Genomic DNA, 21,465 nt, shown 5'->3' on the forward strand with positions numbered 1-21,465 from the left:
GTAACTGGACATATTAATATTGTGGGGGTTTTTCACTATGTTCATTAAAGATACAAATGGCCCATTTGCTTAGGCTTTGTTCCTTTTCTCTCTTTGGTTAAGGCCTGACAGTGCTCTAATAGTCTACAAGTTGTATGGTCTCTTGCCAGATTAAGAAGCATCATTACTCTGATCCAAATTCTTGATCTAAATTTTGCATTCACCTGTTGTCTGTCCTTTTGCCAGTACCTTATGCTGCAGAGTTCGATAGCCCATTATTCTGTGCTTTCCATGCAAGGGAATGATTTCCTGGGAAGGGACCCTTGCTTTGCCATTTCCATCTCCTTAGGCAGAAGCTATCAGAGAAAGATCTTGAAAGCCTTTTATAAAGCCCTCTCATTGCCTCACCTTTTGTGAATTAAAATATCATTTTTTCCAACAGGTCTAAACATCTCCTTGCAGCATTGTGTGTGATAGAATTAAATATCAGCAAAGAGCCACAGCACAGCACTGATTTCCTTCTCTTGGGTTTATTTTGGTCATGTTTTTAAAAGACATCTCCTGATTGTATGTGGCAGCCAAGCGTATTGTGTTGTCCCCTAATACAGCTAACGGGGACTTGCTACTGTTATTCCTCATAAACAGCTGGGGCTCAAGGACAGTTCTTGGGGACTCACAGTTTCAGGATAATCCCCTCTCTCCTTGTACAAATGGGTGGGGCTGAAGTGGGAAATGCATCCCACAATTTTTAGAAGGTAAGGACCATGAGCAAGGGGCTTTGCTGTGGCATATGGCAGGGCTGTCACAAGCAGAAGATGTTAGAAAAGGGATGGTGTGAGAGACTGAAGGAGAAGCTGGTGAAACCCAGCAGAGCAGCAAGGGCATTGCAGAGTTTTCAGGAGGCTACAAAGGATATGAATTTTGGTGTCTTTAGAGGAAATGAGAAGAAAGAAAGAAGATGAGGTGCATGGTCAGATTTATGGGCAAGGACAGATTTGACAGCTATGATTTTGAACAATTTGAAGGGAAGCAAGAAATGACAAATGACGTAGGCATCTGGGTGCCAGAGAGGTGAGTGTCACAGAAGCTGAGTTTTTAGAAAGGACAGGCAGAAAATAGACTCAACTTTTTCTCTGTCTGTCAATACACTTCCTTTTCCCCTGGGGACAGGAAGGACTGCCCTTCTCTGGAACTCTCTGTTATACACAAAAGCCTTGGGACAACAGACACCCAGGCTGCAAGGCAGGATCCTCTTCTGGAAGCAGGCAGGACCCTCTTCCCAAAGCCTGGGTGCCAGGTTCCAGAAGCGCCCAAATCCCAGGTGCCAACATCACCATTCCCATTGTCCATCAGCACCCGAGGCTGCTGCTTTCTGTTTCACAGCCATCTGCTCAGCCTCCGATAGAGAGTTACAAAGCAGCCAGTAAATACATTATCAGGTAGCAGAAGGAGATAATCCCCCAAACTACAGCCCAAGCCTTATTAAAACCAAGAACATTACAGATTCCAATGGGAAATCAGTGGAAGTGGAGCTGTTCTGCCCGTGGCGTGCTGCAGGGGTCAGTTTGGGGATGAGGCAGTGGCAAGCCCAGGAGCAGGGGTGCACAGTGACACTCGCAGGCTGTGTGCATGTCACTGTGCCCACACAGAACTGGATCCCACGGCAGGCAGGGAGAGGCAGCAGGCATGGGAAAAGAGGTGTTTTTTCCCTCCCCAGCATCTTAAACTAGGTATTTATATTTAAAAACTGTGCTGTTAAAGCCAAAATAAGTGTAAGTAAGGACACAGGGGAACTAAGGTAGCATGATTTATTGACATGAGCTGCTAATATACACAGTAGGCAATTACATATATTTAATCATATATTAAGTGCAAGCCAGATTTTTTGGTATACATTAATACAGTGCATGACATCATTCTTTGTACTTGCCTAGAGTTGCATACTAATCATTAGAAAACTCTCCCACAAGCGTATGCAGCTACAAAAGTCCAATGAACTGAAATATTCCAATTGACTTTTGAACCGGTCTTGGCACAATGTTTTAAGTTCCCAAACTCAGAGGAGGAGGGAAAACAATTTGCAGCAGACCAGGCATCACCCTGTTGAAGAATACCCAATTAATGATAAATCAGGTATGTCAGAAATGAAGGCAAAATATTTCTTTTGCAGTATTTTAAATACTTTACACCTTCCCAGGTGTCTTTCTCATGCTTTATCTTCTGAGGGGAGCAAGACAGTAATGGTAGTATGAAACTTTTTTTTAATTTTCTTATATTTTACCTTGCTTTGTCCATTTAAAATCCATGCTGTGCAAGTGTTCCCAGACTGACCAGGCTGATAGGCCCCTTTCTGAACATGAGCAGTACAGTTTTACCTGGGTGACCACACCTTCTGTTTACACTTTCTATCATCCATGCATGTCACTTTGTTATTTAGATGTCCTTTGGAGGTAGGAGCTTTTAATGAAAAATGATCCAACTAAAAACTGAAGGTGAAAGGCCACTGGAATTACCAACTTCTCAGAGACTCCAGCCTTTTGGGGGGTTGAGATGAACTCCTTGGAAAAGGTGAGTAGTTCAGATGGAGTGTCTCCACCCCAGGATGGTAACACCAGCAGATTCTGCCAAGGGTTCACCAGGAGGGATGGCCAGCAGGATGTGCTGCTGGGAGTGTGTTTGTCCTCGAGAGCCTCCAACAACCAGAGCCTGCTCCTCGTGGTGTGATGCTGCTGCAACCTGCTGCTTGCACTAGCACAGGAAATTAAAAAGGCAGCTGTGCTAGTGCCCAGATTTCCAGAGTTTGTGGCAATTTTCTTGTCCCAGCGGTTCCTGGACCTTTTATTAAGACCTCAGTTAAGAAAAAAAAATAAAAGTAAACTGTTGAACTGGGCTACAAATGCTGGTGACTTGGCTTCATAGCAACATAAATAGCCCAGGTAAGTGATAATCATGAAGAGTACACAAATTTTCTTTCTTTTTTTTGTTGCTAATTGGTGGTTTCCAATATCACTTTATACATGCATAGTTAAAGTCTTCTAGGCAGGTGGTAAAAGTTGCATGTGTTTCTAGATTGCTTTAATGCAGTATCATTATAACATCCACCTTTATTTAACCTCTACAGAAGTGCCAGTGTCAGCGCAGCTGTTGCAGTGCTGTCACTGGCACAGATAACTCACACATTTCACACAGTCCTGTACAACATTTACCACAAAGCAGGAAAGAGTGGCTTGTATGAAAGTAATGCCTAGTTTTAAGGCTTTTAGTCCTGAATTCTACACATGCTTGGTTTCATTTCCTGTTATTGACTCTTTTTCATGTAACATTTCGTATGCTTTCTATGTGAAATTTGCTCTTTACTACTTGCTAATAAATAAGTATATCGCTACCCTGACTCCAATCAGAGCTGATATAGTTGAGAGACCTTCCCAAAACCCAAAACCCCACATGTACATTGCACAACATGACCGAGCATCCCTGAACGCACTACTCCGCGGTCTGATTTTGGCAATACAAACGTGAGCACACTCACTGGGGCACGCGGCGGCAGAAACAGCCCGTGGCAGAGCGGGAGGGAGCACAGGGGAAAACTGGGAATTGAGTGACGATGGCTGGGTGGACAAGGGGTTGCAAATGCAAAGACCTTCCAGTGTGGACACCAGAGAGAAGTCAATGTGTACATACATGGCCGTGGTTTCAGGCAGGGAACCAATGCTGTCCCAGCCCCTTGGGGTCAGGCAGAGCCCAGCCAGCTCAGCACAGAGGAGAAAAATACAGAAATACATTATTTATCTTCCCTCCTTGTCTGATTTTCTCCTGGGAGAGGACTTCTTGGCTATTTCACAGTTTATTTGTCCAGTTTGTCCTTTGTGGTGTGTTTTGCTGGTCTCCTGTGACTGCTTGTAGTGCGCAGACACACACAGACAGCACCTTTGCCTGAAGGTGATGTTAACCAGCTTATTTGACTGATTTGCTGATTCTGAAAGAACTTTAACTCCTTTGACCAATGAAGGAGCATTGGTAACCTTAGAGTTGCTAAGTCATCTCTAGTGGATACAACACTTGCTAAGTTCGCATTGTAATAAAAGAGAAAGTCCTTCTAAACACTGCATCCAGGATATGCTTTGTGTTTATGCAGAGAAGGGTTAAAGATGAAACCCCTGAAGAGATTATATTTGGGTTTAACAGTGCTAAGTCGAGGTAATTGTTATATGACATTCCTGGTTAATGAAACTCAGCTTCCAGTAGTTTAATGTTGGTTTTGTGATGGAGAGCAAGTTGCCATCCACAGCCGCATGGAAGTCTCACTGGCGCACACAGCTTGACATTTATTTCTCTATTAAGACAGGATGCAGTGGTCCTATTTTTCCCTATCTGACAAATCTGTATTAAAAAAAAAAAAAATCTCAGAATGGCCATCAGCAGCATGATGTGTCTTTGTTTTCCCAGAGGTGGGTGGGTTTTTTTGTTTTTTTTGTCCCAGTCCTTCTTGGATAGGTGATAATGTAGCACCTAGCACCCCCTAGGCGTGGGATGCTCCCCACCTCTGCTCCCCTCATGTGAAGTATCGACACTGTGTGGAGTCAATGTAGCAGTAAGAAGTGCAGCGCAATTTCCCGTAAGACCTGGAATAAAAGAGAATATCTCAGTTTCAAAGCATGGTAGGGTTCACTTTCGTGGCTCCTGGATGTAACTCTCCGTAGGAGTGAAGGACCTCGGAATATGCATATGCAGCAGCATATGGAAAACAAAACAGGAGGGCAGTTTTCATCAGTGCTCGACTGTGTTCTCCTCTGTCAGCAAAACAGACGTCCAGGAGAAACTATGAGTGAAGACTTAACTCCCAGTAATTTCAATTTAAAAAAAATAAAATCCCTGTTGGCATCAGGACTAGAGCATTTCATGGGGGTGGATGACAAAGGCCCTGGCGCTCACCCACGGGAGCTGTGGAACAAAATATCTGAGGCTCTGAGTTAAGTGTTTTTCCAGTTACTCCCAATAGCTTCAGCAGGCATGACTGTGCCTGTCCTTTAACTTCTTTTTCATGTACTTGAAATAATGAGAGTGGCACATTCCCACATTAGAAATAATTTTTAAAAGAATGAATTGAAAAGTCCTTGCAAAATAAGGAAAACCAGAGATTTTGTCTTCCTACTGACTTAAACTGAGCAGTGACTCTACCTACTGAAGACCTGACCAGAATTGTTAATAAGAATTTAAATGAGTTTTTATTGCTGGAATGTCTAAGTGAATAACCCATGTACAACATCAAGCTGTGGACTAAGCAGTTTTAAAACTACGTCCTAGGATAACCCACATTGTCAGACTAACATAAAATCTGAAGAGAAGGTGTGTGAAACAGGAGGAGGGATCTGTGGGCTGGAAAGAGTAAAAAAGGGGAAAATCAGTTGCAGTAGAGCTCTTGGAGGAAAGGTTACTTCAGGGTAAAACTCCCATGGGAGTGTCATACTCACGTACTCAGCCCACTTTCTCATGATTCACAGCTTTTTCTTTAGTTTGGCAGATAATTTGCAGACTACATACAAAAATAAAATATCTCAGTTGCTCTTCAACAGCTTGAATATACAAGCAAAGTGAAATTTATAAAGTTTTCCTCAAGCTTTTGTGCTGCTATGTTGGGCAGCACATTTCAGACTCTTAGAAGGGAATAGTTTTCACAGTAGAGAACAACTCCACACTGTCTAAAGATGAAGTCTCGAAAATGTTTCAGTTTTGTCAGGTTGACTGGTCTGGATTTCAGTAATCTCTTATGCCAAAAGTGCTCCAACAATTACAGTGGAAGGATTAGCACAGCACTAGATTTACAAAGACATCCTGTGGTTTCTTATTCCTGTCAATTAGCACATTATTGTGCCCTGAATGATGAGGGCTCTGCACATAATTTAATTTGCAAATTAAATGTTTCCTGTTAGCCACTAACAATACCTGACAGCTAAATAAAGGTGCTGCTGTTGGAGGCAAAACGCTGACCAGAGGATGCTGCCTAAACAAAGGCAGAGAAGGCAAGTCAACAGTAAGCAGATGTTTTAAATGAAGGACTTTGCTACACAGATGCATGGCTTTGCATCTGCTGGTGAATGGATTTCCTGCACTATGGAAAAGCTGACAGACGACTGCTTGATTCAGAAGCAAACACATCCCCAGAGTACCCATTAATGGAAAGGGCAGCAAGAGGTCAGTTTGGATGTTGTGGGCTTTTTTGCCTTCAGTGTGATCATCTTGTCATCCTTTTCTTATGTTATATCTGGGCATTATATTAACAAATATAAGGAAATCTTAGCAAGAAATAGGCAAACATAGGTCTATGTGACCTTCATTTGTTTTGCACAGTAGGAAGCATGTACTTCTTACTGTGAAATGAGACGTGGCCCTTGAAGTCAATGATATACAGAAATAATTTGATAGACTCTTTCTTCCCTGCTACTTGCAGTGGTCCCACTGGAACAAGATTTAAGTGGGTGAAACTCCTCTGTTTTAAAGATGGAAAAGAGAAAAAAGAAAGGAAAAACACACACAAAACTCCCTTCCATAAACAAAACCAAAAAACCCCACCAAACGAAAGTGAAGACCTCTTCTTACATACCCAGGAAGGTATGTTCTACATGTCAAGTATCCAAAATCCATCCCATCACAGTCTTCAACCCCCTCGTGCTTGTAGCCATCTCCGCAGTAAGCACGGCGACACCCTAGTGAAAAATAAAGAAATAAATACCTTCCAGGCACTTCAGATGTAAAAGAAACAGGTGAAGTAACCGGAACTAGCTTTTTAAGGGTTAAGGATAAAGCAAAGTGTTTTGGGGAAGGCATTCTGTAAGGACTGTCTTAGGAGGAGCAGTACTGTTCACTACAAAGAATGTACTTTTTTAGCCTAATTTCAGTGATGAATGGAAAGAATGGATAAATACTAAAAATAATTACTACAGAATCACTAATTACAACAGCACTTATTCAAAACTTATTATTTCCATAGATAATTGCCATCAAAACAAGTTAAGGGAAACATAAAATACAGTTAACATAAATGATTCAGGGAAGCCGCAATCTCAAAAAAGTAATCCTAGGTGGTTGACTGGTTTGAAATTCCCAACCTAGACCTTTATCCAATTCTGTGCAATATCTCTGTTTGTCTGCTGTGACAGACATATGTGTTCATTTTTCACATATGAACGGAATTATGCAGCCTGTCTATAAAGAAATAAAATATATAAAGTTTGCCAAAACCATGTTTTTCCCACTGCTGACTCCTACTGACTTGAGCGTGAGTGGGATTTGTCACATTTTTTCATGGTGACTGACATGTAGGCTGCAGTAATTTGTGGGTTTGCTTGCCATTTTAGCAATTGGACTTTGATTTTGATATCTTCAGCACATTGAGAATGACTTTCTAACATGAACAAATTAATTTAGTTAAAATCTTTTTGAAATCTTCTGGGAAAATCCATTGGTGTTAAGCAAAGGATTAAACAGACACTCGGGTAGTTTTTAAGAGGCTAACATGGGTTGTTTACAAATAGAAATGATTAATTAATTGCACCAAGGACGTGTTTATCAGAAATTGATACTTCTAAGACCAACAAGCCTTTTTTTACAATAAAATCCATTAAACATTTGGCTAGCCTTTTCCTTTTGGTTCAGTTACAGGAGAAGAATGATGACAACGTGCTCATTTCCAAATAACTCAATGATGGGTCACATCAGTGTCAGAAATCTGTGTGCTGCAAGGCCTCCACTGAGGCTTTGGCCGATGCATAGCACAGAGAGCATGATGTGCCCTCAGACACAGAGTGCACAATTTTGCAGGCACTAGAACTGATGAACACTATCTTGCCACATGGTTGTTCCCCACGGCTGATTGCAAATTCTAATTTAATCGTTTTCTCATGTCTGGAAACAGGAGAGATGTTGTCTGCTGTCTCTCTGGAGTACTCTGCAGTCAGGCAAGCTTAGCATGGCTTTTATTTATATATCTCCCTAGACCTGTTGAGATGGAATTGCCTTTGAAATCTCTTTCCTGTTGTCATTGAGAAGTTGGCTGGGATTCCTAAGTCATAAGAGGAAGGGTGATGGACAGGTAGATGGAGAAACTTGCATAGGCCATGGCTGCACACACCCCATTTTCAAAGTCAGGGAGTGATATATAAATGAAAAATTGCATCTTTCAGTGCTGGGTGATATTGCTCTGAATTGTGAAGAAGCATCCCTTTGCTGGGAACAACAGAGCACCAAAGCTACTTTGTGGAAATGGTGTAGGGCTGTGCTCTGGGGAAGGATTCAAGATGTAAAAGTAACTGAGAGGGGGAAGTGAAGGTTACCACAGCTGCTCAAATGCTTATATGCTCTTTGCCATCCACAATCAACAAAATGAAAGGAAGATGGAGTAGACATGAATTAAATGTTATGTAAACCTGATAGTGAAGGGAGTGGGCTGACACCTTTGCTATGCAAGTGAATAACAAAATCCAAAGTGTTGTTCTTATTTTATCATAAGAAACAGTGTCTATCCCAAGGCTGTGCTGCACTGCAAAGGTGTGCTACAGCTTTTAGAGAGAGCTGGCAGGTGTCTATCCCAAGGGCGTCAGTGTCTATCCCAAGGGCTGTGCTGCACTGCAAAGGTGTGCTACAGCTTTTAGAGAGAGCTGGCAGCCCCCAGGAAAGGTGTGAGTGTGTAAACCAGCTGCTGGATATGGCCCCTGAAATGCAGAGTCTCTGACTCAGCAAGGATGCAGAGAAGTGCTGTTGTCATCTCTGTCCTGTGTGGTGTGCACCATCCACATGCATGGAAGCCTCAGTTTTTACCCGGTGGCCATTGTGCCTCCCTTTCCCCAGGCCTGCACTGGATCCACAAACCACGCGAGCTCTCCTACACACAAGCACTGTACCCTATGGTACAAGTGATGCACCTTCCCTGGCAGGAAGAAGCCTTTCCTGCTGTGCTGTGACTTACTTATGCAGTCATCAGTCACAACTGCGTTGCCGTCGTCGCACTCCTCGCCATCCTGCACGATGCCATCTCCACAGGTACCCCGCTCCTCGAAGCGGTAATCCACAGGGTACAAAGGGGTGAGCTGGCCAGGCAAACACACAGTGGTTACTGAACCAGACCAGCAGCAGCCTGGATAGCAAGCAGAGGAGAAGGGCTCTGGGGGGCAGGTCCCACAACCAGGTTTTTATGTCTTGTTATTTGTTCATCTGAGGGTTTATACAGAGTCCAGTACACACAAGAAGGATCCTGTTGCTAATTTCAGCAGGACTCATCTTAGCTCCTTAAAGCAATAAGTAGATATGTGAGTTTGGTTTGCAGGGTTTTCGTTCTGCAACTCTGTACCCTGGTGAGTTTTGCCTTATTTTGTACTAAATAAAAACTCTTTTTACCACCACAATTCCCTGAACTCTGCTCTAGTTTGGTTCACCAGTGGTTCACAGGGAGGTGAGCAAAACCTGCAACACTGCTGAGTTAATTCCTCAGTAATTAAGACTCCTGTGAACAAAATTCACAGAATTATGTACAGTTGTGGTAGTGTTCCAAAATGAGCCTTCCCCCCATTTGCTTAACTGATTCTGTATGACACCTTAAGTATGGAAGTATGTTCTGTATTTCAAAATGGAACATGCACTCACGGGTTTTCTGAGACCACAGTCATATTTTCACCTGGACTGGGAGCCATCCAAAGGTATCCTTGAAATACAAAGATCTCTGATCTCTTCTAAAAGCTAAAGCATTTTCAGTGTTTAACCGGTCCAATTCTTCTTGGTTATTCACCACAAAAATCTGGGGCACACAAAAAGAGGTGATTGGTGACTTTCTCAAGAAGTTCTTTGGATTATCACAGAATCTACTTTGGCATATGTATCTTCAAATAGGTAAATAACATACAGGAAAATGGTTCAGTTGTTTTTAGAGAGGAGGTGAGAACTTACACCCATGGAAGAACGGAGTTTCCTGGGCCCTTATTTTGAAATGCACATCCTCAAGTAAAAATCATGCAACTAGTGGTGCACAGTGACTGCTGAGAAGAACTTTCTGATGCTCAAATGGTTTGATGCTGAAGCAATTGCAAAATCCAAATGGGCATAATGTGGATTGACTATAACTTTTTAGACATGTTTGTGGCTACAGAATAAATAATGCATGGTTCAATACAACCTTTACTTAACTTTTACCTCTTTGTACTTTCTTTAGATTTAATTTGCACTAAAATGCATATTTCTTTAAATGCATATATTATGGTCTAAAGCCAAGTCTTCAATTACACTGAAAAAAAAATAGTTCAAAATGAAAAAATTAGGACAAGCTGCTCTCTTACCCATTTCTTTAATGTCTCAGTCACTGAAATTGGATGTAAAAGGCATTAGGAAATAATCTCTTCCTTCAGCAGCTTAATCAAGTTAATTTTTGTAAGATTCAAGCCGTTTTTAAATTAAGAAAAAGCAAATGGAGTGCTTCCGGGCAAAATAGATTTAGGTCTGAGTCTGATTCTCACCAGCATAAACAGAATTGGCTCTTTTAAAAACAAGTTACCTTGAAATTTTTACATAGCAGAACATTCCCATAACCCTGGACAAAAGCCATTTCATTAAGGAAGCATTGAATAAAAATGCCTTCAGCTTGAATGAAAGGAAGCAAAGAAATAGGAAGGCAGCACAGAACTGATTCTGTAATTGTGTTCAGGAGCTCAGGGCCCAGCCCCAGAGCTCAAATTTCTCTTGAAATCAATAGCAAAACTATGCTGTCTCAAACCATTACAGATATCAGCCTTTAAAATTGCACAAGATTTTAAAAAATGGAATGAATCTAAGCCAGTGACAGAAAAACAGGACTTTGTTTCCCAGCCTCTGCCCTCCTCTGGAGGAGCTGCTGGGTGCATGAGTGATGGCAACAAGGATGTGCTGCTTTGGCAAACCACAGGGCCAGGGCACAGGGCACCATCTCTGGATCTTTTCCATGTGGCAGCTATAGAACCCTGAAAAGAGCTTTCAAGTGGCCCAAGATAGGTGGGGATCTGAACAGAATAAACAATAGTCATGTTTAAGATCTAGTTTAAGTTAAAGTGTTCTTTACACTTGAGGGAGTAAAACAAATGGGGCAGGCGGAAAAACAGGGATTGCTGCTCTGGAAGTGCCTCATTTCCAGAGCTAAGACTTGCCTTTTTGCCATCCCACATTCCTGGCAACAAAATGGCACCTGGGGCCTCATAGTGATAGCTTTTTTAAATATTTACACTTTCATTACTATCTTTTAAGATCTATTACTACCATTACTGTCTTTTAAGATGGGAAACTGTGCCTGATGGAGAAGGAGGGTAATGAGACCTCTACATTATATTGAGAACAATTAAAGCTTTTCCTATGAGTTTTCCATGCTGCAAAGTACAAGATGGGGTTTTTTTGCACACAGTGTGGTGTGATACACACCTTTATTTCAACACATTAATCTCTCACCATTATGTTTTCAGAACAACAGGAGGTTTTTTCTAATGCACCGCAACCAGGGATGAGTGAGCAGCTGGCACGGCTGACAAGACTTGAAACACTCCGTGCAAAAGGCTGAGCTCAATGACCCAGTGACACCCAGTTTAACAGTGTTGTGAGTGTGTCCCTTCCACACACTGAGACAGCTTTCTGACAGTGTGACAGGTGGGGCTTTAACAAAGCTAATTGCTGCTCATTGGCATTCAGAGACAACCAGACTCCACATCATTTCCACTTGCATGGGTGGAGTGGCTGAGCCGTGCTGGCACACAGCACCAAGGGAGCATCTTCATCACTGACTAAGTGCTGCACTGCACAGAATAATGAGGCAGGGCCCAGCAGAAGGAGAAGTACATAAACAGTAGTTACAAAGCCCAAAGAAATCAGCGATAAAAAATTACTAGGTCACATTTCACCAATGCCTTGTCCTTTAAAGTATTTTGTCCAATTTGCTCATAAAAATGTTTTCAAGGCTAGAGATGTAAATCAGCTATATAATGTGTATGCCTGCAGACTGGAGCCCAGACACCTGATTCTCTCAGTTTGTGGAAACTCCTGTTATTGAGGGTCTGTGCTTTGGGAGAAAGATCCATTGCATATGTGAAATGCTTGATCCCTATATTCAGTTCTGAAATCACTGTCTTAAAAAAGCCCCAAACAAACAAGAAAGGTATTCTCACTTTACTGATCAATCTGAAATGTATTTTGATTTCCTGAAATATAAAGGACAGATCATATATGTACAACAGTAGATGAAAGAGAGCACCCCCAGGCTTGAAAAATATTTCCAAAAATATGCCACCTTACTGATGTTTTGGAACACCTGCATCTCAGCACATCAGTCACACAACAAGTTACAACTGAACTCTTTTGTACCTCTGGATCTCAGAGGTTTTAGGTACTAGAAATCACACATTGCCTATATATCTTCCTATTAAACAAAAAGTATTAGTGAGTACAACACCTCTTAATAAAAGCATTTCAGAACTGCTCACATCCCCTCCCAGAAAACCTGCTTACCGCGGGAACTTTTGGGTAGCTGTGTCCAAACACAGATTGCTCATATGATGGGTTACTCATATGCTGTGGGGTTCTGCAGAGACATCTCCCTGGAGGCCCTGGAAGTCCTCTTTCTCCCTTTGGTCCTATTGCAAATTGCCCTAGGAAGCAGAATTCCAGGTTGCCTTGTTATGAGGTTACTACACACCACACACACACAGACTTAGTGGAAAAAGTACAGGTCAGGTGGGTATATGCATTTGCCCAGGTTTTCAGATAGGCACAGCTCCCACCAATTCCACTGGGAGCCGAAGGGAGGCACTAATTCCAGTACTTCAGGAGAAAGATGCCAGTTTTTTAACACAGTCATATTATTTCAGATCACCTTCTGAATTTTCCTTCCAGTTTTACAGAGGAAGAGAGAGATCATTTGCTTAGAATAAATATCAGCCCATTTGAAGCTACAGAAATTCAGGAGAGGATGAGCACACAGATCACTCTACAGCACCTACGCACCAAGCCTTGTAGAGTCAGTCTCTGTAGAAGTGCACAACAGGTTGGACTTGTGCCTTTTTACAACAACTTGAGCAATGCTGTTTCTATACAGGTTTCTATACTGCAAAAACCAAACTAAAAATGCAGGAGATTTTTAATGTTTTAATTAATATTAATAAAAAAAAAATACTGCTCTTTAACTTTCAAAGTTTGGCAAGGATGCACTGCTCTGCAGATTTAGATTAAGAGCCAATATGGTCATACTGCAAGCAGTTGCATCATTGCAGAAATGTCTTTTAGGATCAGAATTTATATTCTGGAGGAAAAAGATTAATAACCCTGACACATAAACTTTCTGTGGATGGAATAAAGCCTTGAAAAAGTAACCTTGAGGTCCTGGCTGCCTTCCCATCAGCACGGTAAAAATTCTGCCTTCTGAAAGCTTCCAGCTAATTTACTCAAGCAAAGATGTTTCTTAATGGGAGACATGAGATATATGAAGGTTCTGAAGCTGCGCCCAGTTTTACGGATGTTCCATTTCCACAGCACCACAAGAAGAGACCTCCTGTCTGCTAATGCAAGCAAGGGAAAGAAAAGAGCAAGCAAAATGGAAGGGGACATTGTGTGTTGTGGGTCATGTATTGTCCTTTGCATCCATGTTTGGACCCAGAAGCTGACCAGGGTTCATGTGCATGCACAGCTCTGAAGATGTACAATTACTTTATTACAAGGTTTTTGTCATAATTTCTACAATACACACAATTGCAATGAAAATAGATTTTAAGTACTTAATTATATAGAGATTTTCTCCACTGCTGTTTTCTGCCCCCAGCTCCTATCCCTTTCCATTCCCTTCCCTTCTTTCCTTAATGACACTGTAACTTGAATCTCATCTGTTTTTCCCTTGCAGAGCCGCACAGGGTGAACATTCCTGGCTGATTAGAAATCACAGATTTTCACTGTGAGCCAGGATATCTGGAGAGGCAGACCTTTGATGATGGAGATTACCTTGTCTCTCCAAGGCTGCCAGATGGCTTTTCACTGTCTCCATCTAAAAAAATCCCTCAGGGACCGCATAGGATTTAGCTTTGGTTTTATCTGAAACATCAGAAGCCATAAAGTAGGTTTTAAAATAATGGACAAGGATGGCATGACCTGCCTCCAGGAGAAATCCTCTCCTTGCCATTGATGGAAGAGCAAACAAAGGCTTGCAGCACTTTGTGCAGAGTGGCCTGTGTGTCCCTGATGGGCCAGGAGGGGCTGGGGAGCGGGGACACTCCTGGGGGGTCACTTCATTTTGGGCTTACCTAGTCCTGACGGTCCAGGGGGGCCCGGCTGGCCAACAGGGCCAGGCCTACCGGGTGGGCCCATGACACCTGCCGGTCCAATGTCTCCCTTGAGTCCCTGCAAGAGAAGTGACATCCATTTCTTGGCTAAGCTATCAGTAAGAAGCAACCTATCCCAGCCAGCACTGGCTTCCCATTTAAGAAAGCCAAGATCTTTGCCAGAAAAAATGTGAGCTTCATGGACACCATCCCAGGGAACAGGGCCTCTCCTAGGTGGAGACAGAAAGGTGACTTCTGCTCCCAAATGAGAAGGGTCACAGGGACCTGCCCTGTGAGGGGTCAGGAACCATCCTGCTCTGACTTCAATCATTTGATAGCCTTTCTTTAAGGATGCCTTTTTAACCCCAGTAACTCTCTAGAAGTCAGTGCCACTGAGAAAGAAAGGGAAAAATCACTGAGGAGTTGTCCAGGGCTTCCAAAGCGACACTTCCCAGTCTTAGGGTGCAGCCTTTCAGGAACTCACTAATGACATTGATGCTCACACTATCTTCAGAATGTTTGAGGTGCCTGGATTCCTGTATCTCCTCGGCTTCCACCATGGGTATAGATAGGATAGCAAATCATCACAAGCCAAGCAAGGGCTTGGCCTTACAAGTGCAGCTTAGTGTTTAGCAACACTATGCTGAAAAATTATGTCTCTCTGGCAGCAGAAGCAAATGCTGCAAAATTACCTGTGGGAGAGAGGCTTCCACACAGTTAACACGCAATAGCTAATATTCTCTAAAATCAGCCCTAATTTGCCTCGTGGGAGCTTGTTTGTGCATACCCTAAGGCATTTGAAAGTTTCAGCCTAGAACTGTTTGGCACCTTCTTATTTTTTGCTCCTGAATTTAATACGGTGACACTTATTAAAAATAACTATATTTACCTTCCTGCTCATATACTCTCCAAGGCTTGGATTTCTCAGCTTTAATTTCAGAAGTGTATTACATAGCTTAAAGTTTAAATTCTCACTTGATTTTATGTAACAGCAAACATTATTTAACATAATAAAAATGATGTGTGCTATGTAAGCTTTCTTTTAATGACAAAAGAGATTTTTTCCTTGAAGATGGTGTAATTCCAGGTTAATGTGCATTCAGAATCATACAGTGAATGGTTGCATGTCTAATTCAAGAGTAGCAAAGCATATATATTAATATATGCTGAAATAATTCTTGTTATAGAATACGTTACATCTCATGGATACATTTGAATGTCGCTTGCACAATTTCAGCAGAGGAAGGCTGATTTTGCCATGGCCTATAAAGAACTAATTGAATATTTGCTTTGTTTAATCCTATTAGGTAAGCCCTGAGCCATAAAAACATTTCAGGATTTATGTGAATGTCAGTGATGCTGATCTCTAATTACTTCTTACACTATGCAACACAGAACTAGCAGACCAGGATTTTGTAGCCCTGAAGAAGACTGTGGGAAATCTCCTTCCCTCACACAATAGCAATTTGACAGAGGCAAGGCAGTGCCAGTCAGATGTGTACTGACTGAAAAGAAGCTGTTTTCTGTGTCCCCTGCTTGGAGGGATGAATGCTTAATGCCCTCCTACTTAGCATTGATGGATTAAATAATGACGGTAAGGCTTGATGTTCAATGTTTTTCCTTGTTTATCTTTCGCACGTGCCCATGGCATTGGAAGAAGCTTTTCCCATTGACAATATTTGTGTTCATGCCCTTTCTTTCAAAGTAGCATTACCTAAAGCCCTAAGTCATTCCTCCTTCTCAAGACTGAAACCCTAAACTTGGGTTTGCTTGGGGTCAGTTCCCAAGTTATAAAGCTTTGGGTGCTGTATCTCGGTCAGCTGTGTAAGGCCGTGACTTGTGACTCCCAGCTCCTGGCCACGTTTCAGGAAGAGCCTGTCTCAGAGGCAGGGAGACTTGAAGAAGTCAGTAAGCTAATCAAGACATATCTGGAAATGGAAGTGGAAGTGACACCTGCTTAATTTAGCTGCTTTTATCTAGGCATGTCAGCTGGATCAAGAGACAGGAAACGGCCTCATGCTGGTGGAAACTATCTTCTCAGCTGAACAAACAGCCAGAGAACTACAGCACTTGAAGGTGGCAGCCAGACCCATAGAACTTTAAAATGCCACTCCCTGTTTTTTTCAAAGGATTAGAAAAGAAGAAAGGAAATAGCAGGTTCACCAGTTACAGAGAGGGAAAGCCTTTTTCATGCTGAATCAGTGCTAAGATTGCTCTCAGGGCACCAGAAAGGGGTTTGTGTACTGAGCGTTAGGACTGAAAGCACCAATCTAGAAGCAGACTATAGGTCTTTTGGTCGCACTGATTGTTGTCTTAAATTATGACATGCTTATGTCACCATTTTTTTATTAAGCCACAGCATAAGGTGACAAAATGTCTAAGGTCAAATAAGGAGTGCACGGTGTTCAAGTTGATCTGCAGGCACTGCATCTTCTCTTGTCTTACACTATGGAAAGATATTCCACAGCACACAGGAAGGACAGATGAACAGTGTTTAAAAAAAATAAAGCAAACTCAAAATCAGCAAAGAGCACACACCAACTTTTAAAACCTGACAAATCTAGGACAAAAAAATGTATTGTGGATCATCTAGGAGACTTACATTACTCATACCTCCCTTACTTGGGGATCTATTACTTCCTCCCTAACACCTAACTCTTCTTTTTCCCCCACATTGGCTACTTTGTCACTTCAGATATTACCTGCTCTTATCAGGGCAACAGTGAAGCAGGGATGTGCCTCTCCTTGCCACGCTGGGCATAAGGAGACTGTAAATAAACTACTTCCAGCTGAGCCCCTGCCACTGAAATGATGCGTTGATGGAGTCAGTATCTTTACAATTCACCTGAAACTCTGAAGATATAGCTCTGCTAGCATAATTTTGAGCTCTCTAGCTGTCAGGTGGGGATGGGACCATAGCTCTGTGCTTCTTAGGATTTAAAGGAAGCCTTCAAGGTCTGCTTGAACTGTATTAAATGATTTCACTACCAATCCAGGATAAAAACATCTTTTCCCATGCTGCCTGGGCAGGGATCTGAATGCTGCAGACAAGACTCCAGCCCTAAATCTGAGGCTTTAACTCCTGTGTAGCCTGTGCATGCCTGTGAAGAGTTCTAGGGCTTCTCTCCACTCCCTGTGCAACACGGTGCATGGTACAAGAGCTTAGACCACACAGTCACACAGATGCCAAGAGTCACAGGAAGAGGAAACACCATGGTCCTACCTGTTTGCCTCGTTTTCCAGGTCTTCCTATAGGTCCTCTGTGTCCTGGTACTCCAGACTGTCCCTTGGGGCCCATCTCTCCCTTGGTAGTTGCAGAGGGAAGGAAGAAGGAGTTAAGTACATGGTTTTACCTGCCTTGAGCAAGACAGCAGATGCACATGGTTTTCATTCACATGATTCCTCTAGATAATGCTGGCACCGTTTCTTTCTTAGAAATCCAAAATTATAATAAAATATTTTAAAACAAACATGAAGTAAAAAGAAGCTCATACCATTTACCCACATTCCCCTGAAAAACCCTTTCCTAAGGAAGAGGCCACATGAGATCAAAAACACACTTAGAGACTTGGAGAGGTCGAGGCTGGGAAAGCTCTCTGACCCCTTTGCAATGTCTTGCTTTGCTGTTAAGATGCACATGTGATGAAAATACTTAGGGAAAGGAAGGTGAATTCACCACCTTCTAATCTCTCTAGAAACAACTATCAATTCCTTTTCTAATTTCAGAGACATGGTTTGATTATGCACTAAAATTATCCACCTTTAGGTTTTCCATAAGCCAGCGCCTGAATTTTGATTGTTTTTCAAGTACAGAATAATGATGACTTAAGAACCGGTCAGGGTTATCACTGCTATATACAGTAGTGTCATTTTGTTTTAGAGTATCGGGAAGGAAATATTTACTAGTTTCAAGTGAATAAAACCTTAGTAATTAGGGCAGTTAAATAGGAGAAAGATTATAACTAAAGAAATAATCTGGGGGAAAAAGAGAAACAGCACAAAAGAGCTAAATCTGAGTTTTCTCTTAAATTAAAAAGCCTAAAGAATTTGATGAAGTCCAAGCAGTGCTGGTTTCTGAGTCAAACAAGAACTTCAATGTCTTATGCCATCCAGGAAGTCTCTGAATCCACTCATTGAGCCTGTCTCAGCATTTCACACTACTCCCCAACATATCATGCCCACTTACTTTTTGTCCCAGCATTCCGGGGAAGCCTATTTCTCCCTACAAAGTCAAAGGATAAAAATAATCAGAAAATGTGTAGTGATCTTTGACAAAGCAGCACCTTCGTTGGAAGGAAAAAAATAAGTGCCATGTGTGGCTATCAGGTAAAAACCCCTGCACTGACTCAGCACTGCAGGTAATGCAGTAGGTGGAGATTTATAAGCAAAACTTTACTATAAAGCTCCTTGCATGGTGCCATTACTCTCTGTCTGATCCTCTGCTGCCAGTTTCTGCTTCTCTGGCAAAATCATCCTGATTGTTCTCTTGACTACAGGCAGCTCTGCTGCCTGGACAAGTCCCAAAGCCTGCCTGGGGATGGCATTTCTCCATTTACACCAAAAGTAGTTTATTTTTCCTTTCTTAGTCCAAAGAACCCCCAAGCCATTAATCTCTCCCCCTCTTCCTCTTCCAGTATTATCACATGACCAGCTGAAAGCATTTTGGGAAGCTGCTGTGGTTCTGGGCTGCACAGCCCAGGAGGGGCTGGGATGACCTCCAGGGGAATCCTCCTGTGACTCACCAACCCCTGGCACTGGGCTGGGGGCACAGGGACATGGAGCTGCCCACTGCCCTCCCAGCAGATGGGACTACTGCTTTCCCTCACCACTTCTGCCCTCCCTGGAAGATGCTTTCAGGATCCTTTCCTCCATGCCCCTCCTGTTTTTCCCTGCCAGAACACATTGATCCTCAGATGCACATTCACAGCCATCTGGAAAAGAGAATTACCGGGTCTCCTTTGACTCCTTTGTCGCCTCTGTCACCTCTGGATCCCTGAAGAGAGATAACAGTAGAACAACAGCCTAATTACTACCATTTCATGATGAAGCAAAAAATATTTTTCTTATACAATGCATTATTGAAGTCAACAGAATACAGTAATATCTTCAGAGTGAGGGATATGCTTCATTACTGATATCATAACAGAATTAATGCTAGGGACTGTAGGAAAAGGGACTAATTCTCCCCAGATAATTACTTTAAATATATGCTTTCCTGGACATAATGTTTTCCAATTGAATTTTTTTTCCCAGTTGGCTTCTTTCCCCAGTTCAGGTCACACTATAAGATCCTGCAGCACAAAGTGTCCCAGTGCCAAAGCATGTGTCACCTAACTAAACCAGACCAGCAATTAAGGATTGTTTTACCCATGCTGCAGATGGGGAACCTGTAGTGAGTTTCACTGTAGCAGCTTGTTCATGAGGATACAGGGTGTAAAACACTTCTTCAGCACCCAGCTCAAGTCACAAGACTGCTCCTTCTCAATACAAGTTTTCATTTCTCAGTGGGACTTTTAGACTTCATCAAAATTCAACCTCATTTCTACAGCTGCATTTTTTTTAAACGTGTTTCCAAATGTTAAATTATACATTATGCTGTTGTCATACTGACCTTTTCTCCTCTAGTTCCAGGAAAACCCTAAAGGGAATGATAGATATTTTAATGCTTCTCGCTTTCAAGATCACCCAAGAAGACGGACTTTCAAACTTTGAAGTGAAGAAAAAGAATGAAGCACAAATAATTAATTGCATCAACACATAAAGGCAAATGAATATTTACAGCTCCTAAAATTGCACTGAAACCGAATTGTGAAATGTGAATTAAAGGCAAGACAGCTCAGCCCAAAAGCCATTATGAAAAAGCCAGGTAAAGCCAGCAGCTTTGATTATGCTTTGAAATAGAAACAAGTGAAATAAATTGTGACTGAATGTAAATAAAACATTAGATAACACAATTAATAATCTAAAATAATTTTTTGTGTTTTGTGTGTTTGGTTGCTGTTTTTTCCCCCATGGAACCCACTTAAGTTACAGTTAAGTAATCTAGTGCGATCATTAACATAAAACTGAGTTTCTCTTAAAGAAACATAGAATAAACAAAAGTGTTCAGCTTTTCTTTCTAATCTTCTATTTGAAGAAACTAATTATATAATTTATTTCAACTGCCAGTAATATGCCTAGTTCTAGTAGGGGACCAAAATTATCTTCACAGTCTTATGAGGTGGGTGGAAAGCATTGCAGACATGATTTAATACTGCAGATATGCTTAAGAACTCCATTTTTCCAGTGGGACACAATTATATCTGAGCTTACTTTTAAAATAAATTACTGACATTTTGCCAAAGCATTTTTATGAAAAGCCAAAAAAAACCACAGCCAAGCTCAAACAGACAACATAACCTTGCGTGATGTAGAATATATTTTTTAATCTGTATTAGATACATATATCTTGATAAATGCTTTCCAGAAATTTCATGAGGGAAGCAGCTGTCAGCAGAGCGTTAGAAACCAATGTCTGAAAATGCAGTTTGGTTAACAAACCTTGGAGCCCATTGGTCCTCTTGTACCTGGCAATCCCATCACACCCAATTCTCCCTTTTCACCCTAAAGGGTTCAATAAAGAGAGTTATTGAATGAGGCTCTCCAATGAGGTCATATTTGAATGTCTGACAGTTCACTGGTTCAGGTTTTATGTCAAATAGTTAAGCCTGACCTTGGTGTAGCGTTGTGAGCAGGGGTTTATATTGCAATTGTATTCTGCCTGAGCCCTCACATCTTATCTTCATCTTCTATTTGAATTTTCTTGTGTGGGTAACTTTTGCTTCAGTTTTCCCAGTTTTAAAGGACAAGTAAAGCACCATCAGCAGTGCATCCTTTTCTGAGTGAAGGTGCATTGTCTCTACCCAGCATCACCTCCACTGAGCTGCAGAAAAGAAAGGCATTTTGCTGCATGCCTCACAGCTTCTGGGGGCATAGTGACTATTTTTATTGTAGTTCTGAGGCACCATGTGCTGAACAGTCATTTGGAACCAGTAAATAATGAAAAAGTTTTACAACCGCTTCTCTGGCTGCTGTCAACTAATTATATCTAACATGAAATAGAGAGTAGACCCCCAGACATGCAGCAGTGCTACCAGCAGGACACATTTGGCTCTCACTCTCCTTTAGCCTTCACTGTCCA

At 41.9% G+C, this 21,465-nt stretch overlaps 1 protein-coding gene across 1 annotated transcript in view; it reads right to left on the reverse strand.

Annotated features, from left to right (window-relative positions):
* Positions 1-4,531: 4,531 nt before the first annotated feature.
* Positions 4,532-21,465, reverse strand: part of COLQ (collagen like tail subunit of asymmetric acetylcholinesterase) — a 38,423-nt gene continuing 21,489 nt past the window's right edge. Inside the window, exons 7-17 of the mRNA XM_041411521.1 lie at positions 20,826-20,888; positions 19,897-19,923; positions 19,234-19,278; positions 18,472-18,507; positions 17,509-17,589; positions 14,268-14,364; positions 12,487-12,626; positions 9,647-9,766; positions 8,942-9,062; positions 6,581-6,683; positions 4,532-4,601 (exon numbers count right to left, since the gene is read on the reverse strand). Coding sequence (XP_041267455.1) covers positions 4,532-4,601; positions 6,581-6,683; positions 8,942-9,062; positions 9,647-9,766; positions 12,487-12,626; positions 14,268-14,364; positions 17,509-17,589; positions 18,472-18,507; positions 19,234-19,278; positions 19,897-19,923; positions 20,826-20,888 — 903 coding nt within the window. The remainder of the gene's footprint in view (positions 4,602-6,580; positions 6,684-8,941; positions 9,063-9,646; positions 9,767-12,486; positions 12,627-14,267; positions 14,365-17,508; positions 17,590-18,471; positions 18,508-19,233; positions 19,279-19,896; positions 19,924-20,825; positions 20,889-21,465) is intronic.

This window comes from Onychostruthus taczanowskii, unplaced genomic scaffold (assembly GCF_017590055.1).
Source record: "Onychostruthus taczanowskii isolate IOZ18803 unplaced genomic scaffold, ASM1759005v1 scaffold36, whole genome shotgun sequence".
Taxonomy (NCBI): Eukaryota; Metazoa; Chordata; class Aves; order Passeriformes; family Passeridae; genus Onychostruthus; species Onychostruthus taczanowskii.